An 18,858-nucleotide genomic window follows, 5' to 3' on the forward strand; every position below is an offset into this window, starting at 1 on the left:
GGGAACATAAAAAGGAACTGCAGACAGCGAATTAAAAATCATTGTTTGATTTTATTAAATTACATTTTGTTTACAATTGTTCACATACACACATCTTAAAAAATAGTACGTACCGATACATTCACCGTCTGTAAAAAAATATATTATTACGCTATATTTACACCACCTAATTTGAATAAGTCTTATAGTTGAATAATATTTATAGTTGTATGGCTTCCATTATAAAGAAATTGATTTAAATTTGTCCTAATAATTTTGGAAAATATGTACAATTATCCTCTCGATGAAGATTTATATCTAATTTTTTTATTTCGAAGGTATTTCTAAACTTGCTAACGTAACTATCTCGTTGAGGTACAAAGAGGTGAGAATTTTGACGCGTTTGATATTATCGAAGATCTGAATACAAACATATCACAGGTGGTATTTTTGTTTTAAGAAACCTATATCATGTACATTAATCAGAATGATTATGCATTAGTAACTATGGCCTGAGTCAGATTCTACAAAATAGATTTCATTTCACTTGAGATTAATAAGTGTATTTAATTTATGGCATTAAATAGAATGTCGAGAAATGAAGAGCAAGAAAAAATGACATTTTCCGTTAAGTTTATATATATTTATGTATTTATACTTATTAATTTTATGAAACTCGTAAAGATAAATTTTTTCTTATTCTGTTAATTTGAGAAACAAAGCAAAGAAATTCTCTCTCATTTATCATTTTCTTTTCTTGTTTTTCATACTGTGAATTTTCATGCGCACAATGATTTAAGAAAATGTATCATACGCAACGGTACCTTATGTATTTAACTTATGAGCATACAGTATCTTTCATCAGTCTCTATAAAGTGCAACAACAATGCATAACAATACGCCACACCCTCTCCTCACGGCTTCGTTAAAAATGGAAATGTCGCATAAATTTCAAATTGTCTCATAGTACTTACAAATATAGCAAGGAGAGAAAAAATATAAAAAGATTAATAACACTCAATCTTTTTCAAGCATATAAAATAACGCTTTAGAAATACCAATTGCTTTATCAGAATGTAGAGTATAAAAGCGTGGCGCTAATAAATTTCTCAACAAAATAAAATTAAAATAACTTACAAATACTGATATCGTAGAATAATATACAAATTATGAAAGTTGTATAAATAACTAAAAAAAAAAAAAAATAGAAAAAAATGAAAAAGAAAAAATTGTATTACTCATCTGTACTTTCGGATATTGTATAAAGTTCAAACTGAGCTTTACAGTCATTTGATTTTATATGGCTTAAAGACAATTGATAATTTAAATGGGGTTTTCGTTCTAAATTGGTATGTTCATTTCATTTTTAAACGAACAACGGTCATGATGGTTTGCTTATTCACGCTTGGCGATCATTTCAATTGATCATAAATTTCATTATTCTTAACCATATTTTTTTTCTTAAACTACTTATATATCTAACGTATCTTTCAATGGCAGCTTTGCTACTTCGAAGAATATCCTAAAATGTAAAGAAAAATAAGAAGAGTCAGAGATATGTCAAATGAGTTTGACTAATGATACCACAAATCTAATATAACCAAATTATGTTTAAATAAAAGCAATATAATTATTTTTGAACTTACTTATGACTGTACTTGTTACGCACTGTTGCCAAAGCTTCTCTATGCTTTTTATGCAATCCTTCATTTAAGAGGTGTACTATATCTCTTATGTCGTCAACTTTGTAACCAGTGTAATATTCCAAAGTTGCAGTCCATCCTCCTAGATTTTTCATTTGGAATGCAAGAAGAAGTGCAGCAGCAGCCATTTTACTATCACTTAACGTTATTGTTGAATAATCCATTAGTGCATTTTCCAAAATATATCGAGCTAAAGTCAGTGTTGGCATCGAAATTTTAGAACACTATAAAAATAATATTAGAATTAATTCTTTCGAATATCATTGAAAAAATTATAAAGATTAAATAATATTATGACATTAAGGTACCCTAGCATATCGTCTGAGAAATCTATACGACAAAGGTATGCCAAGATCAAAATCTATCATTTTTAAAACACTCATTTCCATCCTAATTAATTCTCTTTGTGTGTAAGCACCATCGCATATATACAAAAAATCATCAATCATTGGTGGTATTCTTTCCTGTAAAAGAAAAATAATCACATTGTAATCAGAAGAAACTAGTAATATTTAGAATATGTATTTGATACTCACATCATATTTACTTGCTACAAAAAGACTTGCAGCACCTAACAATTGTAATGTTTCTTTCCCAACTGTTACCTTTGACAGGTAGAGATCAACTAGTTTCACAGCCAAATACAAGGTCTCATGATTTAGTTCGAAAGACTCTTGAACTTCTACCATCCAATCTACTAATAAGGCTCTCATCCATCGTGAGAGACACACTTGCCTCTCCATGTAATCTGCAATGGGGAAGAAACGTTCTCTGTCTCTTAAATATTCGAAGATATCCATAGCATATTGCGAGACTTGAAACGGGTCCAGCCAATTCTCCGCGTCAAAGTCCCATTTTACCCCCTCGGGTAGTACTCTCTCAGGTGCAACATTTAAGCGAGCAGCTGCTACTCTCTCGGATACAGCATTTGATGGAGCAGCTATTACTTTCTCGGGTACAGCATTTAACGGAGCAGCTACTATTATCGCTTCCGATTTGTCAGGTACCAGTGATTTACATGTTTCCCTTTCTTTCTCAATTTTCTCTAATTCATTGGTCTATAGAAACATTTGAAAAGTTACATGTCAAAATATAAAAAAGAAAACAATATATAAAAAATAACATTGACAACTGCTTACTTGAACATTACTTTTGTGTGATTTTTTTTCAGTGTCTTCTCCTATATCTTCTAATGCACTTACGTACAAAGAACTTTCGTCTGATTTTTCTAAGTCTAAACTACGTCTAACATTAACAATTGTACTAGGTATTTCAATTTTTTCAATGACCTTCTTCACTGACTTTACACGTGGCACTAACTTTGGCTTTGGAGGTACTTCCTCAGGTTTATCAAGTATAGCAGCTGTGTTTTCAATCGTCCGAACTGAACTCGTCTGTGTGCTAGGTTTTGTTTGAGTGACTACTACTTTTTTTACTATTTTTTTTTGATCTGGCTGGTGTGTTCCCAATGTTTTTCCAATAGCCTATTATAAGAATAATAGAACAGTTAAAAAACCTATTTTATCTAGAAAAATATAATGATAACATACATTGGTAATGTTGCCTAAAGCAGATCTTTTTGCAGTTTTCTCCTTTTGTGGAGATCCATCAGCTTTTCTTTTAAAACGGGGATCTTTACCAAGGACTGGTGGTTTGATTAAAGCATTATTTAAAATAGAATTTTGACTCCTAGTTGTTATTCCTTTTTTTACTACCACATTAGTATTAGTTTGTTTAATCTGGGTATTTAATACTTTTGATGGTGCCATTTTCAGAAATGGTTAGAAATATAGAAGTATGATTTTCCCCTGTGTAAAAAATAAAATAAAAAATTAATCATATGAAATTTGTTAATATAATTTTATAGTTTCACTTCTTAAAGTTAATGCAAAAAAATTTTAAATCATTCAGATAGAATTATTTATATACAACTACGGTAATAATCAGGGAAATTCTCATAATTTAATGTTAGTTAAATTATTAAAGAGTTATTGTTAGCAATTTAGTACAAGTTAAAAACTAAGAGTTGAATATAAGATGTACATCTTCTTGTTTAACAAGAGGAATAAAATGGATTGACGACTCACTTATAATACTGATCCATAAAAGAAATGTTTATGTGAGATGTTCTAACAATATGTTTACATGGAGCAGTTTGATATATTTACAAAATGATATTGTACATTTTAGCACTTAATTTTTCGCAATAAATTGACAATTATTCAAAATTGTTTTAAAAAAGTAATTTCTCTTTTTATTGATGACTTGTCAACAAAATAGTGGGAAAAAAGCTGTAGTTTTAGTCAGTCAAAAGTGCAGAGAATAAAACAAAAATACAATAAAAGTATGTTATTAGATGTTGGGAAAGATTAAAGAAAGGATGATAATAATAATAATGTATACAAAACTCGTGCTTACTGGTTCAGTTATCTCCCTTGCTGTATATTGGAACTCAAATCATTAATTTCATATGAGAAATAGTGAGCTATGAATCATTGTAAACAGTTAACGGATGTTTTGGCCGAACGCGATCTCTTTCTGAAATGTTTAAAAATCTTTTTCGGACATGCCATAATGATACAACATATTAAAATATCATAATACCCGAAACGTAGTCCACGGATAAAGAAAATTCAATTTTTAAAAGAATGTACGACTACAGCATCGGTTAGTCTCGTGTATATGACCAAACAGTTATGAGAACCATGAGCGTTCAGAATGGAGTACTCGATTAAATTTCCCCACTCCTCATTCCGCCAGCGTGATTTTATCGTGCTTCGTTACACTGCAGATCGGCTAACAACAAAATTGAGAACACTTCCTGTGATAAATCGAAAGAATTTCTCCGCTTTCTTTGCACACAAGATCAACTGTTAAGACCTGATCCATGGCGCAGTGCACTCACGGAGGAAAAAACGCGGGAATGTAAGTCAAGGACACATCGTCAAAAAGCATACGAAAATCGATTTTCTTGGCAACAATAAAGTTTACACACAAGCAGTTTGAAACTGCGAGTTCAAATACAACGAAAAGTAACGAGGCAGGCAAGAAACAGAAATTTGCCACGGCTTCAATGAACGTAAATTTTCATGAAAACAAACTGTTCACTGGTATTCTAACTTTATGGGCGCAAGATTTCAATCAAATCTGCACGGGTCAGCGATAAATGAATGATTTTGACTAACCTGATATTGTTTCTTGTGCTCTGGTGCGTTAATTTTCCTCACTTTAGAACTTTTTGTGTCACTCGTACGTTACAATAACGTCTCATCAGAGCAACTGAACTGAATTCAACACTGAAGTTGACGCTGTTCAAAATTACAGTTACTGTTCCCGTAGCCGTTTCTATGATTGGCCCACTACGATTGGTCAGGCCAGGACCAATTATAGAATTCGAAAATCTTAGCGTGCCCCCTATTGATCAAACGTTGAACCAATCACACACCTTTGTTTAGGAAATAAGAAAAGTGTGTAAGAGCAGGCCTCATTACTGTATTGTTATTTACTTAATAACTTTTCTTTAACACGTTCGTCGCCGCGTCACCCATATCTGGGTGATACGAATTTCTGACCAATTTTGAAAATTTATTTTTATTGCAATACATTCGAGCGAAATGAATTCGACTATGATTTTTTGAATGCGAAAGAGTTCTAATGTCATCCCCTATAATAAATGTGAACATTTTAGTTTTATTTTAATTAATTAAATGACTTTAATTATGTGGGGATTTTAGTGTCTAATTGTCGGCAACGAATGTGTTAAACAATGTTTTCTTGGAGCGTAAATACAAAGAAAAATTTGAATTACGATAAACGTAATAATCACGTTATTTATTATCATGCAATTGTGAGGCATTGGATGTATGAAGTCATCGATTTATTTAATCTAGAATTATCTATTGAATATGTATTTCTTTGATTATTCGAATTGTTAAATAAATTAGAAATTTGAATATTTAATAAAGAAAATTAAGTTACGCGAGAAGAGCAATAGATATCGCATATGCCGGGAATTTTATGGGGACCGTGGCGCTGTTGCGCCAATCCCCTAGGGTAGATTAAGTTGCAGGTTGCCGGCCTGCGAAAAGCAGAGCCCCGAAGCATCGCTTCCCAGACAGAGGACTTACGTTCTGAACTCCGTGCTAGACGGACGCACACCGACCTCAGCAAACAAACCTGTAACGCGGGAAACTAATAAATATATCCATTCACAAAGAAGACCTTTGTTTGTGAATCAACCTATGCGGATCCTCACGCGTCCACCAGAGAACGGCTAACTAAGAGTAGGCATAGTCAGTCTTCCGCGCCATACTACAAGCAGCCTACAATTTGTATCGGTAGGCTCGACGCGCCATCTAGAATAACTAGGTTAAGATAAATGTAACTAGGTTAGAGTAAAATATAACTAGTCATTAGCATAGTTAGTTTTAAGCCCTTAGATTAAGTTAGTTGTATTCCATTATTAAGAAAAAGCGCCGTCGACATGGCTGTTCAAAGAAACAAAAAATATTCATTCATGCTTCCTACATCCGCCCACGCATCAAGACCTAATAAAGCCTGTTTCATATTCCGACCTCGTGTCCAGTTATTTCCGCGGGTGCGCACTGAACCACGGTTGAGATAAATCCCACAAATCCTGTAACGATCCGGAGGGTCGAGATGGAAGAGACTAAATGTTTTTTGGTTCACTCAACCCGTGTTTGTTTCTTTATTTCTTTGCCAACGGTTTTGTTACAATTACGCGTGCTGGATCGCCACGTGAGTAGGGTCTTACGACCACGAGGTACAGTACAGCAGTGAGGAAGACAAAGGAGTACGCGTATTCTTAAAACTAGATCCTACCAACCAGCGCTCTTAAAAGTAACTTTACTAAGTCTAGAGTGACGCGTAGGGAGCTTTTTTTCGCACGTAGCATGCCGCCACAAAATGACGACTGATTTTTGTCGGCTTTTACCAGTTTTAAGGATAAAGATAAAAATAATTGATTAAATAATCTGAAATTATATATATTGAATTCTGTTTTAGTATGTATTTACTAAATTGCAATTTTTCACATGCAATCATAAGGTAAACCGCAAGCAGAGCGTAAATGTAAGGTATTCGATACATAAAGTAATCTCTCAATTCAAGAACCATATCCGAGAGTGACGAGATTCTTGAATTGAAACAACACAGCGAATTGCTGTGCTCTGATTGGTTAATGATCCGCAGCTGAATAGTTCTACCATCATAGCCATGTGAAAGAGTCACACAACGCCAATATAGCTTGTCTCATTTTTTGGCGCATCCGTACACCTGGCGCATCATTTGAAACACGTGGCACGATATTTGAAGAAGATATTTGTAGAATTATTCACATCTGCTATTGAATTTGCGAACGATGTTTAATCCGTATTGAAGTATGTTTCGACACTCGCCTATAGAGCCCGCTGGGTTAATTCTGTCTCACTTGATCACTTTCTGTTCTCTTTCTAAAATAATTGCGCGAAAGTGGATGCGCAGTAGAATGGTGGGGGATAACAAGGTCCTTTAGTAGGCAGAAGAAAATCTCTTGAATTGAGAGACAACTGTACCTGTTGGCAACACGTGTTTCCGACAGTATAACTTAATGCATGTAATCAGATTCAAATTAATTAGTGTCGCATGCGAAAATTGATCCGTACGATCAATATCTATATATGATAACATCGATCAATAGGTGAATGGCTTCGTTCGAGTCAAATTGGAATTGAGTCACAGGTTCATGTTTTTATCATTTTCGTTGTTGGAACCATGGGTGCTTCGTTGAAATTTACTCCGCAAGTTGTACAGCAGTTTTCTATTGTAGTACTATTCTCATTGATTATATTATTATTCCTTTATCTGAATTACGTGCAACCATATTTTTTTATCGATGAGGTTTTCCACGTACCTCAGACACTGCGGTATTGCGCCGGTAATTTTACAGAGGTACGTTTTAGTTTGCGACATTTTACGTTTTCTTTTATCTCCAAACATCATCAAAAATTTGGGCCACACAATTTTCTTTTTCTCCTCTGTCGCAATTCACCCTACAATATTTTAGAATACATTATATTTGAAAGAAATATTATTTTCAGTGGGATCCTAAAATTACCACCCTCCCTGGATTATATTTACTTGCTACTCTAGTATTATTACCTCTCAATCTTTGTAACATCTTTTATATGAGATGTCTGAATTTATTGGGAACATTCTTTAATTTCTATCTTGTTCACAACATAATCAAATATATCACAATAACTCGTGAAACACGAAAATGGAATAATTGGACACAACTAATGGTGACTTGCAACATTATGTTGTTTCCACCTTTATTCTTCTGGCACTTTTTATATTATACAGATGTTGTGTCAGTCAATGCTATACTGTTAATGTTACTATTGCATTTACGTAAAAAAATGAAAACAGCAGCAACTGTAGGTATGTATTGAAACAATAATAGATCAGAACATAATTAATTTCAAAAATAAAATAATAATCTGTAATGTGCAGGTCTGTTGTCCGTACTAATGCGTCAAACAAATATCATTTGGATTGCATTTGCAACCGTGGAGCTTGCATTTGATTTATTAGATCTTAGTAAACCTAAATCTATAAAACAATTTGAGTATAATTCTCTTATCTATTTTAAAGTGAGTAGTACTTCAATGAAGAAGGAAAAATTGTAATATTTTCTCTTACATTTTGTTATGTAATTTTTAGAAACAATGGAAAAAGATAATGGAAGAGACATCTCATGGATGGACATCATTTTGTAAATTTATTATTGAAATTATCATACAGTTGCTTCCATATATAACAGTATGTTTAGTATTTCTTCTATTTATTATTTGGAATAAGGGTATAGTGATTGGAGATCGTGCAGCTCATGTACCCACTATTCATCTCCCTCAATTATTCTATTTCTCTGGTTTTATTTCTTGCTTTTTGTGGCCTTATACGATTAATCATTGGAAGTCTTACTTTCATTTTATTCAATCCCATCGTATTCTTTATTGTTGCCTTTTGGTTCTGTTAACTGTAATAGTCCACTTTAACACTCTTGTGCATCCATATATGTTGGCTGACAATAGACATTACATATTTTACTTTTGGAATAGGCTTATAGGGAGATATGCATTGTTCAAATATTTACTAATACCCGTTCATTCTTTTACCCTGTACACTATGTTCCTTAGAATCAAGCATTTGAGGTTTGCTACACAAATCAATTATATTTTCATGGTAACTGTAGTTCTGATTCCTCAACTTCTCATAGAACCACGTTATTTCATTATTCCATATATTTTTCATCGTTTACTAATGCAAGAACCAAAAAAGTGGCAAATCATCATGGAAACAATTACTACATTGATAGTAAATTTCTTACAATTTTATATTTTCGTCAATAAGACATTTTATTGGAGCAACGAACCCCATCCTCAGAGGATATCATGGTAATAAAAAAAATTAAAAAACGAAAAAAGGAAATTGATCCTTCCATCTTGTTTTCATTGTGTCTGTGACAGAAGCGGACATTTTTGCAAATGTCAGTTAATCGTAGAATATCACATTGTTATTTATTACTTTTCTTACATTTCTCTATGAGGAACAATAATTAACTAAATAAGCGTGAACAGTCGTCCACACGTAGGAGTGGTTTTGTCTCTTTTTATTTGACTTAACGCCATTTCAACTATGTAACTGTAAGAACGCAACGAGAAATTATTAAGTAAACCATTCGAAAGTAAGTTCATACTTTCCTTTGACCGTCATATGAAAAAGAAATCGCCGAATCAAATCTTTATACGTATATGTATACCACAACGGTATATCTTTCTTTTTTCCTTCCTCGGTTTCAGATCTACTTAAAATGATAGCTTATCCTGTAACTAATAAGATATGTTACGATCACGACAATAATATTCGTAGACGCGCGATTAGAGACGGTATGGAAAATTTTCCGAATGCTTGGATGGATTCCTTTAAGTTCTCTCAGACTCATATTATCCAAGCTTTACTCGCGTACAAATTCGAGCTATCCAACCTTTTTCACGCGTAGCTTCGATTACGCAGTAAACCAAGACATTAAGTATGACGCCATGTGCACTGATTTTTGTGGAACACGAATAATTGAGATCGCTAGCTTTACCAGTACCCATGTACCGCGCTATACCGGAGGAAGCAAAACCCTGAGTGATCAGCGTGTACATTTTCTGCTTTATATTACACATACATACGTACATACATACATACATGCATGTATGTGGTACCATCACTAATAACAACTCATTTTGTGTTATTTCGTCCCCGAGTATCTGAAGAATTCGTCTGCAAATTCATTAAAAAAAAATCTTTTTCCTGCTTTCAGTCTTATACAAACGTGTCGCACGCATTCAAAATTATATCGATGTTTTAGTTTGAACTTCCTCGATGGAATAAATACGATGACTTTTTTTGGATATATACGAATCAAATAGATTTTTCATTGTAAATTATGATCGTTTTGTTTAAACGTAAAAGAAAAGTATTTTTGTTTCATGAAAGTCGTAGCACAAGTATTGTACGAAATCACTAGATTTCTTCCATCTTGCGCGCTCTTAATTGTACGATAATTCGTATAACGAGAATTAATTATTCGGTGGCACAAATGGCCAGATTATGTTATGCCTATCTAATATAATACAGAGAACCACATTGGTCCACATACTTGCTAGGACCATATTTATAATTGTAAAAACTTAGCACCAATCGAGTTTCAATAATTTGTAACACGTACAATCGAATGAAGAATTTTGCGAGAACCAATATGCAGTAAAATTATTGCTCATTAACTTGGAACCATGAGCCTAGTAAGAACACGAATTGCGAGATAGGTTTTATATCCTATTCGAGCACATTGGTTAAAAATTTCAACTTTTGGTTTACAATTCTCGAAATGTTTAAAAAAAGACCACATCCGAGCAATAATTCGACGCGCAATTCAGTCTACAAAAGTGACTACTTGCCACGCCAACAGGAGAAAATATCTTCGTTCTTGATTTGAATTTAAAGTACTTCACGCACACATACAATAAACACGTGCGCGCGCGCGTACGAATGATTAAACGGAAATTCTACATAAACAATGGTGTCACGCTTATTGTCCAGGTTAGCTATTTAGTGCCTTTCAATTCTGTGCTCTGTTTAACCTGTTAATCGGTTAATTCCTTATTTCTTCCTCACTGCGCTCTTTCCTTTTCGATGATCTGAAATTTTCTTATTTCGTTATCTAAACTCTTACCCTTACTTATTTTCTAATATCTATATTAGGTTAAATTATTCCGTAAACACGTAGTTACGTGTTATTCACAGATCTTTTTTATCAAACATTCATCCGTTTAACAGGTTAAAACAATACTTCTCGTACACGTGATACCGACGCGCGACGACTGACTGATTACGGGCGCGTGCGATATTGCGAACGGAGGTATTGAGTACGCACATGCGCACACCACCAAAACGTCGCGTTAATATCGTAAAAATTAAAGGCGGGCAAATTGATTTTATTTGGTATAGTCAAGACTAAAAACAACATTGCTTCGATCGCTTTGACGATCTTTAACGACGCTAACGTTCATTCATACAAATCACGAGATTCGCGTGGAACCACCCTAATCTGACAACAAGTTATTGCTTTCATCAACGAATCCATTCGACTAGATCCTTTCTAAACTGCAACAAACACAATCGGCATATTTTAACGCACTTTGTGCCCCAAAACGAATTTTTCTCGAAATCAAGTGCTAGGTCGAATCAGAGCTAGAATAATTATGTTGAGCTACTTGATTATCATACCTAATGGTTCAACAATTCTATTCAATTCAGTCATTGCACGTTAAACAAAATCAAGATTATTGCACGACCGACATTGGTTGAGTAGAAGATAACAGTTCCTTTATTCGAGCAACAAGAGATCTAAAGTCTACGGAATTTCAAAACTTTTCTATATCACTTGTGTCACTTTGATAATTGTTGTTGCTTATGTAACGTACTGATTCAAGAAATTTGTTGCAACCCCATCAACAGCTATTTTGACTTTGGTTTCAAATACTTTGTTTTTATCTTTTTTTCACTGAATGCATTTCTACGATTATCTAAGGTGCAATGTTTTAGACATACTTATACTCTTTTAACAACTCAACCGATATCGATAATTGAAATTCTTAATGCCGCGTTGTTGCAATTGTTTTCAAGCTTACATTTTTAAGCGTTACATCTTTCATTAAATCATATTTCTTTGTTTACCTAGTTAGTGACTGTATTCGATATGAATATACCTGACCGATACGACGGTAGTTGTCTTTTCTTCCTCTTGCGATATTCCAGAAACCTTTAAAAGCTGGCATACATTACTTGGCTATTTCGCAATTAAAAGATTCTATTAAATGCTAAATTAATTCAAGAACCCTAAACATTGGACTTGTTAACGATTCGTTGAATTATTTGCATCTGATCTCTCAAGATCTTCCTGTAATAATAGAACTAATTCAGAGGTACTCTACGTTTAAATAAATGTTACTGTGTGTAAAAGATGGAAGCATCGGACACCGCAAAACTAAGTGCCTTTATCCGTATCGCGTACAGACTGTTCTAGAAATAGGAGTCATATCCTGACATAAAGATCCATCGTTTTCGAGCGAAACGAGCCAGTTTAAGTCGGCCATTTATTTCTGGATCTTCTATAAATATTTAATCGTTCCGTATAGAAAAGAACAGCTACGCTTTACCTATTCGTTTCCCGATTACTTTACATTTTTTATGTGCATTGGTCACGCATCGAACCGACATTCTTAGGCGTATTTGAAAGGTACGTACATAAACGTAAAGCAAATTTATAACAATGCTAAACGCAAAGTCTTATACCGATCAGTATACTCTTTCTATCTTTTTTCAAATTAACAACTAATCGGTCATTGGCCTACGGTTCTACAGGCTAATATGTATCGAGCATTGGGTAGCTAAAACTCAAACACCGATGCAGCTAATAACAAAGATCACACGCTATACAGGGGCATAGACGTAATAGAAAACGAGGTACCTGGGCTCCGTCTGTCCTAGATGTTGTTATAGTTGGTAGATCAAGCACAGTTAAACGACGATCTTTACTGTTCGGCGTGTCTCGAGAATTTGTAGCTTGACCAAACTAAAGAAAATGAATAATGATAGTTGCTATGCCGATCGGTACGGTTACACTACTTCAGGCACTGAATCACGTTGTTCATCACGGTCCGCGAATGATTCCCGTCGCTCATCAAACTATCTGCTCCTTCAATCTGACGAGATTCGTGTCCTTGTAAAGCTTCATATCGAGGGGCGCACTGGCCTCATTCTTTTTAGTCTGCGTGTGCCACGCGAGGACCTTCGTGCAATTGTCGGCTAGGAATTCGATGTCCTTCGGCTCGAACGGGGCAAGACTCTTCAGAAATCCATCCTCTTCGTAGCCGGCTTTGAACGGCATGGTGGCATTCGGCCTCTGGAGAAGAAATTTCACGTTCACCGCAAACCCTGCCATATCCACAGGGAATTTCCGGCCGGCTATCCAACCGTCGTAGAAACCAATAAATTTGCCGTTTCTAATGATCGGCGAACTCAAACCGAACTTTGTGCACAGACCCACAGGGAACATCGATATCCTCTTTGTGCGGCGGATCTAAAATTAACGCCGCTCGTGTTAATTATAACTGGTACTAAGAACACCGAGAAGACTAAGGGTATTAGGGATAGTAATATTTAACTGTTAAGGCATAGGTCTGGTTTTTGTATAATAACCTCGTCGAAGAGTGCTATGTCGTAAGTATTATCGTCGTCGGCGAAGTAAAACACGCCATTGGTCGCGTTTGCTCTAATCCATTGCAAGCCACGATTTCGGTTCGACACACCTCGCGGTTTCGCGCCCTTCTTCTGCTTGTATTTCACAGGCATCGGAGCTACGAAAATAGGTGTATTAACATTGTATTCATTTCTATTCCGTCTAGTCTTAGCTTTTGCTCTTACGAAACCAATACAAAATCCGTTTACCGTACAACTGTGACCCTGCAGTAGCACACCGAGATCTCAGAGACCCAATTACGTAACAATTTGGAGTGTTCAACTACAGATAACTAATTTAAAACGAGAATAAGGAATGTCGTGAAACGTCATGAAACGAAAACAAAGAATCCAAGAAAACAGAAGTGCTGCTGCAGGATCAAGACGATGTTTCCAGACTTGTTTACCGGTTAAATGGTCGAATTTCAATCCTGTACGTTCCAACAATCGAGTGACTTGACTTGTGGCGACATTGGCATCCTCGATCACGAGCCAATGGATGTTCTCGAGCAGCATCAGCGTATGAGACATTCTGGTCAGCTCCGGGATCTGTTCCGGTCTCCGATAGGTTGGTGTTATTATGTACAATGGTTCGAGCGTTTCTTGCGAGGAATCTTGTTGCCGGCGAGAATCCGATGACGACACCTGTATCCACGGCGTTGCCATCGACAGCTGCGACAAGACCTGAGGTGACTGAACTCGCGTCAATTTCGAGTTGTTCTCGGCTACGTCGTGGGCCAACGCTGAGTACTTATTGAAATGATTGAGCAGCTCTTGGATTAACGACGTCGCGATGTCCGGACTCAATCCGTTCGCCTCCTGAACCCTACGCACCGCGCTCCGAATCTGCAAATAGTTTCACATTTCACTCAAATCGCTGTCGTCTGTGGTCCACATGTTGAAAAGTAGGCTGCTCCCGTTATACCATATCTTCTTTCCATTTAGATGTCCTGACGTAGCTTTCTACGTCTACTTGAGAGAAGACCGGGTTCTCCTCGGCCGAGCCTCCCGTGTTGAAGTCGGTCATCTGATCGAATCGCACACCCGTCGAAAGATGGTACTGGTAGAACACCACGAATACGCCTATTAGCACTATCAATCCCATTTTCATGGATGGCTTCATTATACCAGCACCTGTGGATCAAACAAACGGCAATCTTTATCCTACAAGTACTATTGCCAGGTATACAACTATAATGAGTATGATTTGTCGATACCAGTGTCGCTACGATAAGCCAATGATTCTTTTGGCAAATTGAATGAAAAGAGAGCACTTAAAGTGTCGCTAGCGGCAAACGATATGCAAAGGGAAACGATAAGATACATGCTTCCGGCGATTTAAACGCCCCTTCGTTTCGATAAGTCTGCAAAGATGTTAACGTACCGAATTAAACATAGCACGTACGTGATGTTTTCATGGGTTTCTAGATTTGGGATTTTTTACTTATACGTTATATACCAATACTCGCCGTAAATAGTTGCTTTTGTTCTATTCTATTTTGCGCTGTTGTGCGCGAAAGAAAACACCCCGATATTTGTATCTCGTTTATTGTTGCACCGTATCAATCGAATACGGGGAAATCGAGTAAGCAACCTTGCAGATAAGCAAGCGTTCGTTGCACCATATATAAAATACGAGCCACATTCAGCCTGGAAATTTGTCGCCGTGCTGCATGCTTGTCTCGCGAACAATCAACACATGGGGTTTCGACTACAATACATACTACACTCTACACGTACCATAACGACGCGTGACGTCACGCACCTATGTACCTGCTCAGCCTCACACGTGGGACATTTTCCGGCTGCAGTGACTCATGTATTTATCCGCGGAAAGCAGTCACGTTTACGTGCTCGAATTCCACATACGGAAAATTTCCGAATTTAACATTCAAATCGAGAAAAGAAGATCACATAACTACTCCATTAAATTTTTACGCGGATTTCACAACATATTGTTCCCACAGCGTGAAAACTCACATAGGCTTTTCAATAAGATAACGAACAATTTCATTAGATTCAGTTGTTACTTGTTAATTTTTTATTTAATTTAGAGCTTTGGATATTCTCATACGTCAGATTCAATTATAAGCGAAATCTTCCTACCGTATTGAACTGAAACCACGAATGTGTTTTTGTCTCGCCTGCCACCGTTTTACTAACCACGTTATAAATTAGTAAGTTCATATCTTCCACGTAGTTAATCATCTAAGTAACCTGCATATAAGAACATTCTGCCAGCGTGTGTGTGGGTGTAAATAATCGCTATATTTTTGGAATTGTCTGAATTTTACGCAAGTATAATATTTTGACAACTGTGTTAATATTTCGTTTCCTCCGTTCTACCTGTATGTGACTTTCAATATGCCAATCATTTCTCAATATCATATCATAATAGCCGTCCGTGGAAGGCATTGATACGTTTACGAGTCTTTTACTTTTTCTTCGTCATAGAAGATCAGACTAATATCAAACCAACATCTTTTTAATTGTAATTTCGGGAATAGCATTCAATACCGCCACTAAAGTCCCAAATCCCCAGCAATGCAACACTCGAGAAAGTAAATTATTGAAGTAAATGAGACAAAAATCTGACGATTGGTGTAACTAGTTTTCTAACTTGCAGTTACTAGTAGTGCTTTCGACAATGCAATCATCATTTCTCGCTTAGGTCTAGCTAGTCAGAGCGCAAGAACAATAAATTAGCGTTAGCCGGGTCTATCGTGTTTTGCTTTGTTTATAACTCGGTCGTGTGCGAGAGACAGACGGTCAAAATAAATTTAACTATCCACGAGATCGCATAATCGAATCACAGAATCGGAAATTGAGGGAACGTTTCGGCAAACGATCGATTAGACGTAATTCGAGCAGCACGACTGACGCGCGGCCCTCGATGCGGTATCAACTCGTATACGTATATACACATGCAGATGCACTCGTATGTGGGTCGCAGGAACCTGCATTCCTCTAACCTTTGTCAAGACTAATTGAAATACTTCGATGATTTTCAAAATATCTTTACCTATCCGTGACGGACAGTTAAGAGATTTTTGCTCTCGATTGGATAACAACCTATTTGATATGTTCTACGAACATTCCAATGCAATGAACCGAACAAGTGCCGATAATACATAATATCGAGGACCATGACATTCTTGTAATTGGCATTTAATTGTCGAGTAATACACGTCCAAGATAGAGCGCTTTCGATGTTTCCATTCCCGCTTCGCGAACGGGGTACCGGGAGACACTTGTATCGACTGATTCGTTTCTTCGATATTATCGATCCAACAAATACCATCCAACATAAAGCAAAGCCGAATCAATTTACGCAATTAGAACCTACCTGACAATCGGTGTTCATGCTTCGTTCACGAGCAGTTGTCTCGCTCTTAAACGGGTTGCGCAGCTCTTGGCCCGATTGAATCGTAAGCGTGGTTACTGCGGTACACCATGGGAAAAGCTGTTATGTTTGTCAAGGTAGTATCCTTGTCATTTCCTGTCTTCAACAACGGTAATGCAGCGAAATTCGATACCTACAAGCTTTCGCGACGGATGATCAACTGCTGCTGTTTCGTCGAAATTTATTGCCGCAGTTCTACACGTTCGACGGAGCATACGGTTTACGCACACTCGAGATCACATTGCATGTTTATGGTTCTGTCACGAAGAGAAACGATGGTTCGACGATATTTCAGAAAGATTCACGGACGACTCTTCCACCGAAATGTCTTTGTGAATCGCAGTTCGAATAAACGAGAGATCACGGATCCCCCATGACGTGCGGCCGATTCTACACGAATTCTCATGGTATCCGCGCGTTATCACAGGGAATCCGGCGACGTTTTCTTTCACTTGGACATCACTGAACTTCAGCTCCGGTGACTCTCGTGTAGCACATTTTTTCTGAAAGTTATTCCGTGTGGTAGACGGTAACGATCCGTCGCACTTGGTTGATTTTTCCTGGTCGCGTTGTCGTTAGTACTAATGAAAAAAAGGAAGAGATCCTAACCCCGTCTCTAATGGTTACGTTCATCGACAAATAGACATGACGGCAAGTCTCCTCCGTCGGCCGACAATGAACTAGCGTACTCGTCGCATCCCCTCTCTTCTCTAGCCCCTACCCTTGTGATATTCGACTATGTTCGCATAGCATTGCCCCGCCTCCCCGCACCGTATCACCTATCTCGTTTCAGCTGGCACAGCAGCCGACGATGTCACTGGTCTTCATGTACGCGCATGTCTCGATGCACGTCGTATATCCATAATGTATGTACATATCAAATCACGCGGGAGAATCTTATCGAAAACCGCAAAGGATATTTCCGGTCGGTCCTTGAAAGAAGCCGTAATTGCTACCGAAAATGTTCGCCTTATTATAATTCGCGTACGTTCAGCTATACACTATATCGACATTTTACGTAAGAAACAACCGTGAAGATATTCATTACATGTTCCAGATAATGGCAGAACGAAGCGACTAAATGATAAATAAACTTCGGCGTGATTCTAACGATACTAACAAGGAAATGTTGTCCACGTTTCTTTTCGAATCTTCTGGCACTGTGCGAAACACGTTGCAAGTTTAGCGCAATTCGAAAAAAAAGAAAGCATTAAATTCGAACGATAGATCTGCCAGGAAATGAACGACTCCTGGCGTAGGCTTCCCTCGGCGCAGCTACGCGAAACTGGAGAATCGTCGCACGAAGTTAAGTTCGCGGTCATCATTATCTTACAATTAGTGTGTTGTCACGGAGATAGCAATGCAATTATTGAGAACATTCAAAGAATATTTCTTTTAGAAAATGATACTACTTTTAAAAATACGATCATGTCTTAATAAATGAAATCGTTCTTATACCCTCGTGCGACAGAACTTCGCGTTTCCAGCGTTCGTTCTTCCTTTCTCTCTTTTCCGTTTTTTCTTTCTGTCTCACGATCAACCCTCGTTTCGTTTTCCGGTGCCCGAAGTATTGATCCAATTGTGTACCATCTACATGCGCTGTACATAACGTTGTAAAGAAGTACTCGAACTCGAACCACACGAAGAATCGAGAGAACTACATGTATTGCTTGAATTCAAGCCCATAGGTTGTTTCAAGTCGTATACGCTTGTTACAATTAGAATGTGTGACAAAATTACTCTTTGTTAAACTCTGTTACGTATAACTATACATAACGTGTACGGCGTGAAGCACGCAGCGGGACATCGGGACAAGATTTAAATTGTACGATTAAAGCATGACTCTTATGGGCTTTTGTGTTTTTATCGTTATGTACTTCCCCCGTAACTTTGTTTCTTTGTGTAATTTCCGTTAGCGTTTTT

At 36.8% G+C, this 18,858-nt stretch overlaps 3 protein-coding genes across 10 annotated transcripts; 1 reads left to right on the forward strand and 2 right to left on the reverse strand.

Annotated features, from left to right (window-relative positions):
• Positions 1 to 38: 38 nt before the first annotated feature.
• On the reverse strand, positions 39 to 4,972 carry Cycb3 (cyclin B3). 5 transcript variants are annotated; one of them, XM_078190166.1, is made up of 9 exons: positions 4,868 to 4,961; positions 4,287 to 4,478; positions 4,101 to 4,220; positions 3,233 to 3,490; positions 2,822 to 3,166; positions 2,219 to 2,740; positions 1,991 to 2,146; positions 1,626 to 1,906; positions 39 to 1,501 (listed from the first exon to the last, which is right to left on the reverse strand). In XM_078190166.1, exons 4-9 carry the CDS (start codon positions 3,449 to 3,451, stop codon positions 1,450 to 1,452), a joined length of 1,575 nt encoding a protein of 524 aa, XP_078046292.1. In that variant the 5' UTR covers positions 3,452 to 3,490; positions 4,101 to 4,220; positions 4,287 to 4,478; positions 4,868 to 4,961; the 3' UTR covers positions 39 to 1,449. The 5 variants fall into 5 exon arrangements, with proteins under 5 accessions (XP_078046292.1, XP_078046293.1, XP_078046294.1 ...); XM_078190167.1 differs by having other exon boundaries at positions 4,101 to 4,237; XM_078190168.1 differs by lacking the exon at positions 4,287 to 4,478 and having other exon boundaries at positions 4,868 to 4,972.
• A 2,227-nt stretch (positions 4,973 to 7,199) lies between these two features.
• Positions 7,200 to 9,433, forward strand: Alg10 (alpha-1,2-glucosyltransferase Alg10). Its single transcript, XM_078191288.1, has 4 exons — positions 7,200 to 7,631; positions 7,781 to 8,123; positions 8,196 to 8,335; positions 8,406 to 9,433. The coding sequence occupies exons 1-4, from the start codon at positions 7,455 to 7,457 to the stop codon at positions 9,141 to 9,143; spliced, it is 1,398 nt and encodes a 465-aa protein (XP_078047414.1). The 5' UTR covers positions 7,200 to 7,454; the 3' UTR covers positions 9,144 to 9,433.
• A 1,778-nt stretch (positions 9,434 to 11,211) lies between these two features.
• Glcat-p (Glucuronyltransferase P) lies at positions 11,212 to 17,611 on the reverse strand. Of its 4 annotated transcripts, none has more exons than XM_078191293.1 (6): positions 17,073 to 17,611; positions 16,879 to 16,973; positions 14,458 to 14,666; positions 13,940 to 14,378; positions 13,494 to 13,651; positions 11,212 to 13,374 (listed from the first exon to the last, which is right to left on the reverse strand). In XM_078191293.1, exons 3-6 carry the CDS (start codon positions 14,653 to 14,655, stop codon positions 12,976 to 12,978), a joined length of 1,194 nt encoding a protein of 397 aa, XP_078047419.1. In that variant the 5' UTR covers positions 14,656 to 14,666; positions 16,879 to 16,973; positions 17,073 to 17,611; the 3' UTR covers positions 11,212 to 12,975. The 4 variants fall into 4 exon arrangements, with proteins under 4 accessions (XP_078047419.1, XP_078047418.1, XP_078047417.1 ...); XM_078191292.1 differs by having other exon boundaries at positions 16,879 to 16,995; XM_078191291.1 differs by having other exon boundaries at positions 16,879 to 17,611.
• Between the last annotated feature and the right edge of the window lie 1,247 nt (positions 17,612 to 18,858).

Source organism: Augochlora pura, chromosome 9 (genome assembly GCF_028453695.1).
Source record: "Augochlora pura isolate Apur16 chromosome 9, APUR_v2.2.1, whole genome shotgun sequence".
Lineage (NCBI taxonomy): Eukaryota > Metazoa > Arthropoda > Insecta > Hymenoptera > Halictidae > Augochlora > Augochlora pura.

What these genes read in the sequence shown, in the direction of transcription:
- Glcat-p (XM_078191293.1), bottom strand. Translation starts at nt 14,655, where the DNA reads ATGAAGCCATCCATGAAAATGGGATTGATAGTGCTAATAGGCGTATTC. An exon ending in GAAATTCGACCATTTAACCG is followed by an intron (nt 13,652 to 13,939) that starts GTAAACAAGTCT and finishes CTATTTTCGTAG; the next exon opens with CTCCGATGCCTGTGAAATAC. An exon ending in ACATAGCACTCTTCGACGAG is followed by an intron (nt 13,375 to 13,493) that starts GTTATTATACAA and finishes CGTTAATTTTAG; the next exon opens with ATCCGCCGCACAAAGAGGAT.
- Cycb3 (XM_078190168.1), bottom strand. Translation starts at nt 3,451, where the DNA reads ATGGCACCATCAAAAGTATTAAATACCCAGATTAAACAAACTAATACT. An exon ending in TTGTAGCAAGTAAATATGAT is followed by an intron (nt 2,147 to 2,218) that starts GTGAGTATCAAA and finishes TTTCTTTTACAG; the next exon opens with GAAAGAATACCACCAATGAT. An exon ending in TTCTCAGACGATATGCTAGG is followed by an intron (nt 1,907 to 1,990) that starts GTACCTTAATGT and finishes TTATTTTTATAG; the next exon opens with TGTTCTAAAATTTCGATGCC.
- Alg10 (XM_078191288.1), top strand. Translation starts at nt 7,455, where the DNA reads ATGGGTGCTTCGTTGAAATTTACTCCGCAAGTTGTACAGCAGTTTTCT. An exon ending in GCGCCGGTAATTTTACAGAG is followed by an intron (nt 7,632 to 7,780) that starts GTACGTTTTAGT and finishes TATTATTTTCAG; the next exon opens with TGGGATCCTAAAATTACCAC. An exon ending in GAAAACAGCAGCAACTGTAG is followed by an intron (nt 8,124 to 8,195) that starts GTATGTATTGAA and finishes TGTAATGTGCAG; the next exon opens with GTCTGTTGTCCGTACTAATG.